This window comes from Lutjanus erythropterus, chromosome 9, assembly GCF_056507025.1.
Source record: "Lutjanus erythropterus isolate fLutEry1 chromosome 9, fLutEry1.hap2, whole genome shotgun sequence".
NCBI classification, from domain to species: Eukaryota; Metazoa; Chordata; class Actinopteri; order Lutjaniformes; family Lutjanidae; genus Lutjanus; species Lutjanus erythropterus.
In genome coordinates, this window is record NC_139325.1 from 18,569,964 (window position 1) to 18,586,601 (window position 16,638).

The following is a 16,638-nucleotide window of genomic DNA, read 5'->3' on the forward strand; positions in this document are numbered from 1 at the left end:
TCACCAAAGCAACCATACATCTTGAGCAAAAGAACTCACAGGTGTCGCTGGTTTGCCGCGGCCTCAATATTACTCAGTTTGTGTTATTGTGTGACTTTTCTGTTTACAGGGATTAGTTCCGATTCACCAAAGTCACACAATAACACAAACACATTAACTGATCGAGGCAGTGGTAGACCAACAACTCCTATGTTCTGCTGATATACTGATATAGACTGTTTTAGGTGGACCTTTTCTTACATGCTGGTACTCCTGCTGCTTCTCCAAATTGGTGGCGTGCCGAGTGTCATCCACTACAGGTAATACACTGACTACAGATAAGTACATCATACAACCCCACTTCAAATAACTTTCATCCTTTGTCTGTCTAAATTTATGACATAAAAATCCACCTCTTCTGTCTGTCTCTCCCTGCTAAGACATCACTCATCAATAAGGAAGTTGATGAGGGCAGTCCTGGGCGAGAGGACGGCTCTCTTGATGTTGCGCTTGCCCAGAAGCTTCTGTCCGAGCGGGCTCTCCAGGATGAGCTGCTGCACACCCTCCAAATCTTTGGACACCTGCAGAGGGACGGTCACTGACCCACAGGCCTTGTTGTTTATCTGAGGGTGAGAATAGTGAGAGAAGTAAACGGGATTTGTTACTAATCTGTTTCAACAAGTCTCTATCTGAATGAAGTTCTGCCATGTCAGCCTGTACCCAAACTCTTCCTTCCTGACATAAAAGTCCCAGAATAACAGACTCCACCTCTCTCTCCATATATACAGTGAACCCTTCAAACACATAGTTAGTGGTAGGTATGGGAAGGGCACTCAGTCTTGTAACGTTTAGAAGCAAGTGTATGTGTGCACACGGTGAATGTGATCATGTTTCCTGAAGTGGTCGGAAATTAATGCCCTGTGTGTGTGTGTGTGTGTGTGTGTGTGTGTGTGTGTGTGTGTGTGTGTGTGTGTGTGTGTGTGTGTGTGAGGCCGCTCTGCCTTGGCCTCCCATCTGGGACAAACCCAAGTGCATGATTAAAGGACAGAGGGAGTGAGGTTGCCTCCACAGGGCTGAGGAAGACCACAACAGAGTCCTCAGTCTGAAGTAAAACCAACATCATGATCATCATCGAGCACTGGGAGCTCAAATGCACTGTGTGTACTCTGTGTGTGTGTGTGTACTCTGTGTGTGTGTGTGTGTGTGTGTGTGTGTGTGTGTGTGTGTGTGTGTGTGTGTGTGTGTGAGAGAGAGAGAGAGAGAGAAAGAGAGACTTTGTTGTATGACAGAAGAACAAGAAGAAAACGAAATGAAAATGTGTATTAAAATTGCAAAGAAGTATTATTTTCTTTGTTGTATTTTGCTGTAGTGCTGTGCCCTTTAGAGGCTTCCAAAATTGGAAATCTAACATGCCTTAAAACATGTTATGTAATTTAAGAGATGTAATAATAGTACTAAAATATCATCAACTTGATTTTATTACTTTGCTCCTGTTTAAAGTAAAATATTACTTTTGTAACTCCTTAACCCCGATACTAACCCTAACTCTAACTTTAAGTTTAAAACCACATCTTAACCTTCAAACAGATTTGAGCTGCGTCATAATGCAGTAATTTCATTAGAACTGAGAGACACCAATATAAGCCAACACATACATGGTTTGATTTCTTTCTTGTGGTCTCTTGTCTCTCTGTCAGAGTACAGAGAGAGTCCAACCAGTGGAAGACAGGTGCTGTTAGTCAGCTGACTGCCTTTGCTGTCATCACACATCACATGTATATGAGTGTGTATGTGTGTGTGCGTGTGTGTGAGGGGATTAGCAGGTTCTCTCTGGGGAAACAACCCTGTAGAAAGAAAACAGTCAGATTAAAGCAGTTTTAGCTTTTATCTTTTAACTGAGTTGATATTCACTGTGGACACGGTGAAGACTAACGCATGTGTGTTTGAGTGTGTGTGTGTTTGTGTGCAGTCATGTGCCAGTGTTAGCATGTGTGATGCTTGGATCTGATCCAAGTTGATGTTCTGAACCTTCCCAACACAGCTGGATATTCTCTCTGATTGTCTGTGGGCCTTTGAAAGTGCATGCAGACACACATAAACACACACACACACACACACACACACACACACTTTTGTTCCTGATGATGACATACACTGCCAAGCCTCCTCTATTTGTGTGATTGAGCTCATGGGCAGAAAAAAAGGCACCAGAAATGAGAGTGAGAGACTAACAGTGAGTTGAGAATAACACGGTGTGTTCTGTTCCTGGCTTTTAATTATTGACCCACTCGTCTCTATAGCATAAAGCACACCACTCGACATGCAGACGCATAAACACACACACATGCAGCCATGTGCACACACACAGGGTAATCATAGGCTCGCTTGAAAATTACAGACTCTGAATGTAATCATGGACCTAAGACTCTGGGTTCAAGAGTGGAGAGTTTGAGTGAAAATGCTGGTGGATGCAATAGTAAATATGCGTGCATATACCTATTAATAAACTTATGTATAAATAATGAGCAGAGGGATGTCACTGAGTGAAAACCCTTTAAGTTCAAATGCAGAAAAATAAACACTATGTTTTAGCTTGAAATCAGTGTTTTGGAGTTTTTGTTCAGTCAGTCTGGTTGAAAAAGTTTGATGAACTGTAACAGAGTGTTGGTGAAACTCCACACCCTGGGTGCAAAGTTATAGTTAAAAGTTGGGATGCAAGATTAGCATGGCAGGAAATTTTTCATTTAAATAACCTGAAAACACCATTTTACCATATTAGCAGTTTGAATTTAAGTAAGGCTCTGTGCATTCTCCAAGAAAGATATACCAAACTTCCTCTATAATTGTTTATGTATCTGCAAAAACACATAACTCTAGAAACACAAAATAAAAGGAGTTATATGTCGACAGTCTTTGCAATTCTGCATTAATATAGTCCAGTACAAACTTTGCATTTTGGATTTTGCTGCCTCGTCGTGGAGATTAGAAGCAACCCATTTCAAAAATTAAGATTTCTCGCTAAAATAAGTGCTGGTTGATGACTCGGATACATGCCAAATTAAATACTACTCATTACATTGTTAATTCTCTGTCTACTGTGTGTGTGAGATGGTTTTGAGGAGTTTTTTCTGCCTTTACAAAAGAAACTACCCAGTTTGCTGCTTCTTGTTTGGTGCTGGAGAGAGCACACTTACCTTCAGATAATACTAAACATTTTTGATTTTATGGAAATGTCAAGACAAGACACAGACTGGCTTTATGACCACTTAACAGATGATTGATTGCAGAATATTTTGATTTCTTTTGTCTGTTCTTTTTGGGTTGTGGCAGCAAAGAATTTGTCCTGGCATGGCTCAAATGTTATAAAAATAAAAATAAATAAAAACAGCACAGTGCTATGACTAAAAATGGGGATGTAACAGTACATGTTAGCTCCCCCGAGTCTAGCAGTGGGGATGCAGTTGCTCCATTTGCACCATTGCTAAGGCGCTTACGCTCTATATACAACAAAAGAAAAGACAAACATTCACAAGATCATTTATGCGTGTCTGTGTGATCCTACCAGTACAGACAGCTCTACAAAGTCAGGGACATCCAGGTACTCTGGGTCCACGGCCGGCCAGAGCTGTTGCAGGACATCTCCTCCCTGCTGGAGGAGGGGGCTAAGGGGGTTTTTCACCTGGCAAAGACCTGGTAGGAAACAGAGGAGAACAACACTGAAAAGAATTGTCATAAAGAGTGCAGTCTAGACCTGCTCTACATGAAAAGTGCCCTCAGACAGCTTCTGTTATAATTTGGCGCTATATAAATGACATTGATTTGAGTTGACCTGCTGTCAATGGGTGGAATCGCTGGGGATGACTTTTATGCTGCTTTTCAAGTTTGTTTTCCTTTCTGTACAGCAAAACTATCTCGATGAAGGGTCAAACAACACCCCACCACCCCCTGACTCTCATTTAAACCATCAAGTGTGCGGCCCCCCTGGAGGCACAAGGGAAGGATATGAACTTCCTCTATCCTGAGCCATGTGTGTGGACTAAAAACAATGTACGAGAGTGAAAAGGACAACGTGCACCAAAGGTCACATGTTCCACACTTGTGCGTCCAGTTAAAAAAAACACTACATATGTGACCAGAACCACACCGCCACTCGCACCTCTTCCAGCCCGTGATCATCTGTCAGGTTTTCCTGACTGTGGCTATCAGATGGACAAAATGTTTTTTCCGGAACCTCTTGTCCCTCAGCTGTGTGAAGAAACCTTGGATACGTATGTCAGTGACAATAAGGGGATGTACTCCGGGCCAGCGAGGGGGCGAGTGTTCACACGGGGTATGAAAAGTGACGCTAGGTCTTCCCTTGTATTGTTTATTTTCTATCTACACTTGGCTAAGAGCTGCTTTCACTTTCATTTGATGGACAGTTGTGGTTCTATGGCTCTGGCTTGTGAAGTATGTAGACAAATGTAAGGTTGTCTGTCCATTAAGTTCCACTGACTTAATGGCAGTTGATTTCAACACTGCTGGCTGTTCACTGGTGTTGGATGAGCAACACCGTCAACATTAAGTTCATGTGAGGCAACTTCCTCTTACACGCATTAGAAATAACCTCATTTTACCAGAAATCTCTCGTACTTATATCACTGCATCATTCTATAGTTTAATTCACTACAAGGTGACCTCCACTGATATAAAATAAAAAAGAACAATTTAATTAAAATAATTGTCATATGAGGGGAGAACAGTTTATTTTTCTTCCTAACATTGTGTTTGAAGTGGTGTGCATGACAGTGTCATGACGCATGTCCTGAACTCGAAGGAGTTGTATAAATATTTACAACTGTTGTCATTCAGTCTTTTATGGCATTTTCAATTTCAAGTTGACATTGTTTAAGATGTCTTTGTTATGACAACTTAACATAAATCAAGCCAACAATAATAAAATGTAATAAAATGTAATGTCATCTTTATGACAAGTCCAAAATATACCACTTTACAAGGTCAAGGAAAATATTCATAATGGTCTAATGACAGCAAGTGTCAAAACCCATCATATATGATAATATAATGTAATGTTAAAACATAAAGCAAAAAAGTTTAATAATGTCAAATTGTCATAACAAAGACATTGACAAGTTAAGTTGTCTTGTTTAATCTAAAGCCTCCATAACTAAGAAATCTCAAACAATGTCAATTTTATACATTAAAAATGGCATAATTAACCAAATGACACTTAATGACAACAGTTAAAGCAATATTCAGAAAGACTCCTTCATGTTCATGACAGGTGTCATGGCATGCTTATGGCAGTGTCATGGCAGTCTTATGCACACCCATTCAAATAAAGTGTTACCAGTGCTTGAGTGTATAATTTATTATGTGTGAATAATTTTCATGTCACCCACCTGCCCAAAGTTCAGAAGCCAGGTGAGGGGCCATGGGTGCTGTCATCATTACCAGTGCAGCCAGAGCTTCCTCAAACTCCACGCTGTGCTGCACCACCCTGACTGTTGCACTCTGAACACAGTGGTAAAAAAATGTTATTTCCAAACAATGACGAGAAATGTGACATCTTTTTTTAAAGGTAGCCAAGAGCACACTCACACTCAGCGTATTGGTGAGTCCCATCAGGCGAGAAATGGCTGCATTGAAAAGGAACTCCTCTGTGAAGTGAGATGTCACCTGAAAATGCCAACAAAACGACAGGTGACACAGTGGGTTATTAAAAATGATAACGTCTGTTTTTTGTTACTGGACATACGGACGCCTCCAGATGGACTGACTGTGTCATGGAATATTTTGAGTTGGCCTCTGAAGAGTTATTAGAAATCAATGACAGGCCCAGAAGAAGAGCCTCCTCTCTGTGTACCAGCTGAAGGCACACAGCGTGTCAACATTCCCCTGCTTAGCCTTCTGGGAAGAAGAGCCCATTTGGGAAGGGCCTTAGGGAGGAGGAGGTCGATCACCGAGGCTTTTCTGAGGGACGGATCAAAGGACGGCATCGGCTTCGGGGGCTTATGGCAAACAGCCTGAGGTCCTTTAAAAGCACCGGCCCTGAGGGGTGGAGGGAGAGAATCAAACCTTGCAGCCAAAGGAGGCTATTTATAAAGTGTGAAAGGAGACACAGTGGATTTAAAATCAATTTCCATCCCCTCCTTTTTTTACTCTTTGCTCTGGGGGTTTCAGGTTACAATGGATGGAAAGGCTCAGGACTGTGTACTGTTCGTGGCGTAATGAGGGGTGTGTTAGCTTGGACCATGCCATCATACTTGTTAGTGAGAAAAGACGTCTTACCAACCACGCCTTCCAACAGTACAATCTTAAACCTTTTTCACAGCAGCCATTTTGGCATGAAAGTGTACAGTAAACACAGGTGTTACCAGTGATACTAATTAAGGTTCTGATCCATTCAGCTCAAACAGCGTCAGGGTGCTGCTGTTGTGCATGTTGGCTCACTGAAAAGGCTCTGCTACACTGAATGGAACAGGGCCTTAAATGCACAATACATGAATAATATACACATGTGAGAATCCACTGCCCTTGAACAAAAACAACCAATTAGAGACAGTTTCCAGCTCAACACGTTGCCCAGTGAGACTTTGGATATGAAGCCATTACTGACCCCTACTGGTAATGACTGCTGCAACATCTAACTGTTAAATATTGGGTACTTCCCCAGTCTATTATGTGATGTTTCTTTGCTTCAACCGGAAGTTGTTCTGGTCTGCCGTCTTGCAGGTCTTCCCAACACTCTAATGTCTGCTCAGAGGAGCTAGGAGGGATCTCTCTCTGCAAGTGTGAATGCCGATTATATTTTTGCAATCAGTCGCTGTAAGTCAGACATGCCTACATTAAGGACCCCCAAGAGCAGGGATATATATAAAATGCAAGATCGGGGTCCTTAACATTGAACTCAGCTGGCATGAACACACATAATTAGATTCAGCAGCTGAATTGTTGAATGAAAGTGACTAAACTGAATGAACTTGCACAGCAAGACAAGACTAAAGACACTTCTTTCATTGCCACTGATCAGGGTTGCCAGGTTTGTGGTTTTTCAGCAGAGACTTTTTGAAGTGACTACTTTTGAAGTGTTGTCTGCTTGCTGGGTAGATCTATTTTGCATGCAAATTACATGAAAAAATATATAAATCCATATTCTACAATCCATATTTTAAGTGAAATAATTTATTTATACCCATCATCCTACAAAACTGGCTCCAGCTGAGACATAGACACGAGATACAACCAAATATAAACACACGCAAGCCATGCCACACTCAGACAGAGAAGAAGGGATAAGGAAAAAGGTTAGAGAAAACAAAAAGCAACAGGTCAGTTTGTGCATCAGTGAACTGGTCTACACATTCACAGAGCTACATTTTTCTAATAACACAAGGCCATGTTAGGACCTATGTGAAATAACTGTTTAGGGAAAACTGCTTTTAATACTGGCACACTAAACATTATGGTCTCATATTACAATACATTAGGTAATGATAGCAAATCTATTGGACATATGGACTAATGCTTTTTTTAGGGCTGGTTCAGTTGGCCATTGGGCTGGTTTTAAACTAATTTTAAACTAATTGACTAGTTTTGTCACACAGACCTGTCAACTCTGCCATGGATGACCAGGTAGCCTGTTGATGCGGTAAACTCTTACAAATAACTTCATAACAATGTAAATAAAAATTAATGTGTCTAAGCATAATCATACAAGCGAGCGGTGCGGATACTGTTTTTGTCTGTGTCAATGTAACGGTAACGACAGATGCTGGTCTCTTCATGCAGCAGATCCAAACACTGCCTTTAAGAGACAAGTATTAAAAAACAAAAGAGAGGTCATTTGATTTGAAAAAGATAAATGCCTTGCATTTCAATTTTGACTTTGTATTTTAAAACAAAAATCAAAAAAACACTTGATTTTTGTTTTTTAATGTCCATTTCTGAATGGAAAATCCAATGGAAAACTTGGCATGTACCAAATGTCACCATGAGACATTTTCAGCCATTTATTCAAGACCAGAGCCAGTCTGAGGCAATGGAGTCTCTACCTCTTGAATAGCATAGTTCTTGTTGTCCCAGATCTTCTTGGTCTCTGCCAGCTCTTTCTTCTTCAGCAGGGACGGATTGGGGACATCCCCGAGCTGTCGAGCTCCTCTCAGCTTGGTTACCAGCTGCCAGAGGCGAGACTGCCACCGCAGAACCCCAGGTAGGGCGTCCGCTGAAGGGGCGGGTACACACAGACACAGAAGATAATGATGTTTCGACATATTGTGGGAGAAAGAGCTTCTCATGGTACATGGATGAAGCTTACGAAACATAATTCAGAATTTTTGATGCTAAATAATAATATCAGGTGTCTTGGCTCACTCTTGACATTCCAGAGGATGTCCTGTTCAGGTGGCGCAGCGTAAAGCGTGTAGAGTCGCACAGTGTCCACACCGTACTGCTGCACCACTTCTTGTGGGTCCAGACCATTGTGTTTAGACTTGCTCATCTTCTCCCACGTCACCTCAACACGACCACCGCCACGTGCCACGGGCTCCTTATCTAGAATGAGGTAGATTAGGAGTCAGAGGTTTTTAATGGTAAGAATCTGCAAACTTCATTCTAATCTAATTGTGTTTACTGTCTTTATTTAATTATTTCCTAATAATATTCTGTTCAATCACAGTCAGAAAAAGACAGAAGAAAGAAAAATGTGTCAGGCCCAGTTAATCTGAGTCTATAACACCAGGATCAAGGGGCTTTTTTTCTCTGCAAGCCACCAGTATCTCTTGTTTATCCCGTTACCAAGCAATAGAGAGAAGCTGAAAATCCTTGGAAATGAAGTCAATTGTGAAAGACCTCTTAGGTCTCTTCAAAGGATGTCTTGTGATTTGAATTTTATCAGGAGTAGTTAACTTCTCATTCAAATGGAAACACCAAACAGAGAGAGATTGGCAGCACAAAAGGGATGAGGTTGGATATTGATGTCACTACATATTGCGAAAAAAAACCAAAACTGTCATGACTTATTTGTTTTATAATTTATTTGAAAGACCCACATCTGTTACAGATGTGTCACACTGACAAGCACCCTGCAGATTGAGGTAGAGTGTACCTGTGAAGTCTATTTCTTCTCTCTTCAGGTACTGGCCACCTTCTGCCAGTCTAAAAGTCTGGCCCTTGATCAGACCCTGGACCAGCAGCTTCCGAAAAGGCTCCCTGAAAGACAGAAAGAAATTACTTAACATGCACACATGCGCATGCACGGCATAAACAGGTAAGGCACCGCGCACTGCACCTGTGAGCGACGAGACCCTGATCCCTGCAGAAGTGACACAGGAAGCGAGCATAGTACAAGTGCATGACAGCGTGCTCCTTCCCTCCGATGTACACGTCCACAGGCAGCCAGTGATCCGCTAGCTGGCGCTCAAAAGGCCTGCAGAGGAAGAGTAACATTGTGAAGGTGTGACAGAATTTGTAAGTCTGAGGTGGTATTGAGAGGTATTTTAACAATCAAGGCTCAGTGTGGGAGACTACAAGATATGTGAAGATCTTTAACGCTTTGTCAAAGTAGTAATTTCTATAGTCTTGTTATGTTTCACTAAAATTCCCAAAGATCAAATGTCAAACACTGTCAAATACTGTGACATCTTCTTTCTGCCCTCAGATTTTCTGTTGATTAAGTTTATTTAGAGGTTTACTCTTTTTTAATTTATCCATGGAAGGTGCTCATACCAAAAACTCTGACTAAATATGAAATGCACCTTTGACCTACAACCCTGATTCCCCCAAAAAGTTGTGATGCTGTGTAAAATGCAAATAAAAACAGAATGCAATGATTTGCAAATCATTTTCAGCCTATTCTATTGAACACAGAACAAACACAAGATAATTAATGTTTAAACTGTTAAACTTAATTTAATTTGTGAATATCCACTCATTCTGAATTTGAAGCCTGCAACATGTTCCAATGTTTTTGGAAACAGGGTTGTAGATATGGGCTCAATGTATGGTGTTAGATTTCAAGACTTTTTCTAAAATCGTCTTTTTATTGAATTAGAGAACCACATATCCATCAAACATTTTCTTGCTTCTTATACATTTTTAAACATGAAAGATGAAGCTGCAAGTCACAATTATTTATTGTTATATATATATTGTTTATATATTTCATTATCAAATGTTGATCATTTTTATCGATCAATCAGTTAATTGTTTGGTCCATAAAATGACAGAAAATAGTGAAAAATGTTGACCCCTGTTCCCCAATATGAGTCCAAGATGAAGTACTAAACCATTCACATATGAGAACCTGAGATATTATCAAAATAGCTGGTGCTTAATTTCATATAATCAATTAATCAACTAAATGCAGTTCTAGAAAAATTCAAAGAAAAACAAGAGGAATAAAAAAGAGGAATACACAATAAAATTACCAATTTCAACATACTATATGTACACACATCTATATAGCCAATGTATATACATTCATGTTTACTTTTAAACACTTAAATTAAGTGAAAAATAAAAAAGTAAAAGGCAAAGGCAAACTGCATCCACCCTGTACCACACCTCGTACAGTACATTTTTTTTATATTTACCTCCTTTTAATTATAGTTTATATGCATCATTTGTTTTGCAGCATTGTTTTTTATTTCATTATCTGGACTTATTTTTGCTTGACTTTATCTAATTGTGGTGCTGAAATGTTTACTATGGATTTTTTTTTGTCATGTGAAGCTCTTTTTAACTTTGTTTATAAATGTGTTGGATAAATTAAGTTGATTGTTACAGTGTTATTAGATATTAAGATTTATTAGATAAATAATAATATAATATATATTTGTTTATTTATTTATGTAGGGATAAGTATGTAGCAAAAACCATTGCCACACACTACAGCATTTATATCATAAGCTCATTTCTGGGTTTCTGCAGGTTTCAACAAGTTAACTTTTTCAGACCTTTTTAAGACCATTATGAATGCATTATGAATATAAGACCTATTTCATGATCATAGTGACAAAACAAAAGAATTGGAGGAAAATCACAGTCCCATAATTACAACATTCAACGGAAGAATTGAACATGAAGTACACAGAACTGTGGGTAATAGAATGGTAATAGAATAGCTGTAGTGGTTATTGGTACCATGTTGGTTTCAATTTGTATTTGTTACAGTGTGATCAATACAGACACATTTAAAAGCAAGACTTAAGTTAATGCATCTTCATATAACTAATGCTAACCTCATCATCGAATCATTTTTTAAGACTTGTCAAAAGCATATTTAAAACAATTTAAGACCTAAAATTCAGATTATTGGATTTTAGACTTAAAAGAACCTGCAGAAACACTGTAATTTGCAATGTCCATCCTAAATTGGCCTTGAAAATACATAAAACTCAACAACAAATACACAAGAGACAGTACACAATCACAAACATAAAAATTAAATTGTACATTATAGCACAAAACTCAGAACTCAACAAGCAAATAGACAGAACAAAATGAAGCACAAACTATAACACCGTCAAACTAGAAGCACTAGATTATTTATGACTGCATCACTGATCCCTCTTCAAAAACATGTTCTTAGATAACATTTTGTCACATAGCACTGTTTATGTGCTTTACAAATATGCACACACATGTCCTCTAGGGGGCAGACTGAATCTGATACACACAGATCCACCAGGGATTAAATGTACAGAAGCATCCTGAAGCCTCCTCTATCTCACTGGATCCACACTCACAGAAGGAATAAAAGATGTACTGAAGTAATGTGCATTTCAAATGTGGCTCTGAAGACGTCCTTTAAGCTTCTCGTATTAGCTGTAAAGTATTTGTGGAGTAAAGTTTATCTGAGATGAACTGAGACCGACTGTTTCTTTCAGATTTGAACAGGAGAGCTGCATGTGGTGAGCCTGCCTGCACGGCCTGGCATGATGGTCAGCAGAGGCAGGGATTCCACCTAATGATGCTTTTTAGGGCCGTCTGCTATCTCTGCGTGTCACCTTTCACACCAGTCATTACTCTCCTCCACACACACACAAACACACACACCTCATCGGCCAATGGTGTCTCCGGATAATTGAAGCCGGAAAAAAAAGTTATAAAGTCACAAGGCTGAAAATAATTTAGCCTGTTTGCTGGCAACAGGCCAGGGAACTCTAATACATAACAACACACAACCATATAACACCCTCTTCCCATTTCCTTCCTCTTTTCTTGCTACTTTCAACGTCTCTTGCTTCCTATTTCCATCGTTTCCCCTGGTGCGCATGAGGCTCAGCAGGCTAACTGAAATGCACAAATAGTGTAATTGCTTTTTCTGTTGTTGCCATAATCTGTCCCGCTAAGAAAAGTGATGAGGAGAGAAGTCCCCCCCTCCCTTTTAAAGCAGCTTTACAGCTAGGTCAGGGCACTGGGAAATTAATCTCTTTTGTTAAGCTCAGGGTATCGCCACCATCCCAGCAGGTGACAGCCATGCTTCATAATCTCTATTGGCAGCAAAATCAACTTCCAGGCAAGTGTGTGTGTGCCTGTGTGTGTGTGTGTGACTGTGTATGAAGACAGTGTAAACGGGCAGTATATGCATGTTTGAAAAAGTAAGTGGGAGAGAGTGGATGATCTTACAGTGAGAATAATTATGTGTTTCAGTATAACTTTCAAATAACACACACAGGATAAAGTGTGTGTAGAAGTGCACTGTGTGTGTCTGTGAGTCTGGTTTCTATTTATGTTTGTAAAGAGACAATATGTAAGTTCTGCTGCCACGGGTATCTGTCACATTAAAACAATAACAAAAGACGTAGATTGATGACTTTGTGAAAGAGCATGGGATCATGGGAGTGGTTTCCTTCATTGTTAAGCAATCACCATTTTTGATTAAAACCTATCTGACATGACTCAAGCAGAAATTATGTTCTCAGATGACATAATATGGTAAGTTTTATTTACATTATGTTGTTCATGTCACGTTTGCTGACTTCCTTCTTCGCTCTCTGATGTAACCAACATATTTCATGTTTTCCAAAAGGTTAACTAGCAACTAGGACTTTACAATGCAATATTATCAGAAATCACAATATGACCAAGTGCAATGTCCAAATCACAGAAGACTGAATTTTTTGATAAAGCAAAATAAAGATGTCAAAACAGCATTATAATGAAGTACTGCAGTGCTGCAGAGAGGCCTTGGCCTACAAACCTTGTTCTCCAGGTGTAAGACAACACGTTTGTTTGATACAGACTGCAACAAATACCACCATGATTTTAATAGCTTTTTCAGTGAAAATGAAAAATGTGATGCAAAATGATCATTCCCACAAATCATGAATCATACAGCAACCACAACATCTATCAAAATAATCGCAAAATGATTTTTTTTTATCATATCATATATGCCATACAAGTAGCGAGTAGGAACTGCACCATTATCTTGAATAAATGATGTATTTTTCTGGTTCATTCTTGGAAACATTTGGGATAATGTACGTACACACCTCAACAAAATACATATGTCTTGCGTTTTTAGACATTTTGAAAGACCAGTGTGTGTGTGTGTCTACGGTGGCCGTGAAACTTGCACACAACGTGAAAGCCAGTGTTTGGTTTGTCCGCTCTGGACTACTGTGGAAACATGGTGGTGCAACATGGCAGACTCCATGAAGAGGACCTGTGGCCTAAAAACATCTTGTTCTAAGGTGACGAAAACACTATGTTTCTTATTTTCTGGTGATTATACACTTATGAAAACATTTATGGGAATATTACATTCTAAATCCTCACTTAAAGTTGAATGCAGAAATGTTATATATTTTAGCTTTAAATTAGAGCCAGACTGACATATCAGCTGATCAGTATTATCAGCCTGATATTGGCCTATCACAGTTGTATTGGTGGGGTGGCTTTGGCCCAAGAGATAGTGTTCCTGGGCAAAATACTGAACTCCAGGTTGCCCCCCGGTGGCTGTTCCATCAGTGTGTGAATGTGTGTGTGCTTGTGTGAGAATGGGACCAGTAGTTGTTAAGGCGCTTTGAGTAGTTGATGGACTAAAGAGCGCTATATAAATACAACTCCATCTGAGGGATCATTGCAAAAACTGTGTTTACATATATTATATATTCTGTATATGAATTACGTATATTCTGTGTAAAGAATATGGGCCGGTATATCAATATCAGAATTCTTTTTTACTCCTTAATATCGACATCGGCCATAAAAATCAAGTATCAGTTGCTCTCTACTATAAATATCTAAAAACAAACAGATATGCTTATCCGCCCACTGCTGGAGACTTTTGTGCAGCTTTCTCCTCATTTCATTTTCATCTGAACACACAGAGTGTAAATAAGGCCGGTGCAATTTGTGCTAAAATCTGTCACAGTGTGAGAAGAAGAAAAGATGCAAGAGGAAAAAATAAATAATAGAGCCTGCAGTCAGTGGCTTCACTGAGGCAAAAACGGTTGGGAGGAAAAACAACAAATTGAAGTCTCAGGAGGAAGCTGTTCATACCTGTCTGGGTTATGAGGGTCTGTGTATCTGAAGTAATACCAAGCCGAGTCCACAAATGTGTCCATGGTGTCCGTCTCCCTCCTCGCTGGGCCCTTACACCTGACACAGGAGACAAAGGGAGTTGGCAAAGGCAGCTCAAAAATCAATATTAGGCTGACAAATTATAACACGAACAAATGAACGATCCTTGTTTGTATGCTTAGTGAAACAGCACATTGAGTGATTCTTGCGTGTGCATGTGTGTGCGTCTCCATCTGGCTGTGGGGGTCAGGTCCCTGTAGAGAAGCACAGCTGAAGCCACGCTGGCACCACAGCTCTGTTCCTGTGCCCTGACTAACAGGCTGTGCTAACAGGGAGTGAACTGGCAGGGCCGAACACATGATTGTGTGTTTGTGTTGGAAATGCCACCCCGTGCCCCACTCTGTCCAAGCCAAACAGCACTCTGGGACGTGATGCGAATCTGCCAACATCACATTCACAGTGGAGGAGAGGACATCCGCAAAAACACAGGGATAGAGAGCTTTCTGTTGCTTTTTTTTTTTTTATTTAAAGCACTTAATGGAACAGTGAAAGCATCTGCCTTTAACTTTATAATGAGTCTCAATAGAGTTAAAATCAGTGTCCCAGAAAGATAAATGGAAGCTCTGAGCTTTACTACGTGCAACAGAGCACACATCGTCTCCTGGACCTTATGGGATGTCTCTGTTTAGTCTAACCGCCTCTTTTCTTTTTAATCTCACACTCACAAACAAAGAGACATACACACATCGAGAGAGGCAAAACCCCTCGACCATCTACCATACTGGTCTATAATAAGGCTGAGATGATGAGGTAAGAGCTGAAGGTTGCCTAGCAACAAGACTAAGGTGTAGCAAGGTTAATATTTGGAAGCCAGGTGTTATTTCAAATGATGAAAACCCAGCAGTATAACGAAGCACCTTCCATCACAAAAGCAGCCAAAAATAGAAATTGCAGAAAGGAAATTAAAAATATTGCCAGAGCAAGTGAGAGTTCTCACCTCCTCTTTCACACCAGAGCGACCAATCGGAGGCCAGATTGTGGTCATTTGACACACAGCTGGTACAGTCAGGCTGCTGAGGATCAGGTGAGACAACACGCAGACGTACTCCGTCTGGAGAAGGCCTTTCTCTAAGCCATGAAAGGAGCCCGAGGACAAAAGTAGGCAACTAAATCTGAGGCAACCTGTATGCACGAGTGTGTGAAGTGTGAGTGTGTGTTTGCAGGATGAGCCAAAAAGAGCCAAAAGGCTCTCAAACAGATGAGGCAAGAGAGGCAGCTGTCCACTTCACCAAGGCTCTCTTCTCATGGAAAATAGCCCTCCATCTGTGTGTCTGAGCGACTGCCTGCAAATGTGTGTGTGTGTGTGTGTGTTAACTAGGTGGTCTATCTCTTCAGAAGTGGCAAGTTACTAAATACAAATAGAGTTTTCAGGTATCTGTATATTTTCTGACTACTTTTTACTTTTACTCACAACATTTTAACACAAATATCAGTACTTCCTACTCGGTACATTTTAAAAACAGGCTCATTATTTAAGTTTTAATGCATTTGAGGGCAATTATCGATTATTTTTTATTTGCATCACTTCGCAACACTTTCCCATCATTTAAACCTAAACAGCACTTAGAAAAGACATTCCTGAGTATATCTATTAGTGTATATCAAACACAACAGACATAACAAGATGAAAAAAGATGAAACAGACAAGAGAAGGAGACTGAAAATTACGCTCAGTTATCTTTGCACAGAACCAGTCAGTAGTAATGTCCTTCAGAGGACTGCTTCATATTTTTAGACTTTGAGTACATTTCAGAGCCTGAGTTAACAAGTTCAATTAGTACTTCTGCTTTTACCCAGGGACTTCAAGAGATGAGAATTAAGACTTTTTAGGACCTTTTTTATTAGAAAGCGAGTAGCTCCTAAATGAAACTGCTCACAAAAAGGTCTGTGGATGATCTTGAGTAACCAGGTCATCCACTGGTTTTGAATTTTTCAAATGTATTTTTGTTGCTTTGAGCGGCACAAACTGTGCCATTTAGTCCAATTATTTTGGAGAGAAGGCAGACATTTCTACAGCCGATATCTCCAAACCTAGCCAGCTCACACCAAAAAAACATCTAGATGGAT

General features: G+C 40.0%; 1 protein-coding gene across 2 annotated transcripts in view; it reads right to left on the bottom strand.

Annotated features, from left to right (window-relative positions):
* Positions 1 to 422: 422 nt before the first annotated feature.
* Positions 423 to 16,638, bottom strand: part of lars2 (leucyl-tRNA synthetase 2, mitochondrial) — a 48,230-nt gene continuing 32,014 nt past the window's right edge. The window contains exons 13-21 of one of the 2 annotated variants that reach the window (XM_084726323.1): positions 14,491 to 14,589; positions 9,269 to 9,406; positions 9,086 to 9,189; positions 8,353 to 8,532; positions 8,034 to 8,203; positions 5,581 to 5,658; positions 5,382 to 5,493; positions 3,542 to 3,669; positions 423 to 602 (exon numbers count right to left, since the gene is read on the bottom strand). In XM_084726323.1, coding sequence (XP_084582449.1) covers positions 423 to 602; positions 3,542 to 3,669; positions 5,382 to 5,493; positions 5,581 to 5,658; positions 8,034 to 8,203; positions 8,353 to 8,532; positions 9,086 to 9,189; positions 9,269 to 9,406; positions 14,491 to 14,589 — 1,189 coding nt within the window. The other variant, XM_084726324.1, reaches the window with a different exon arrangement.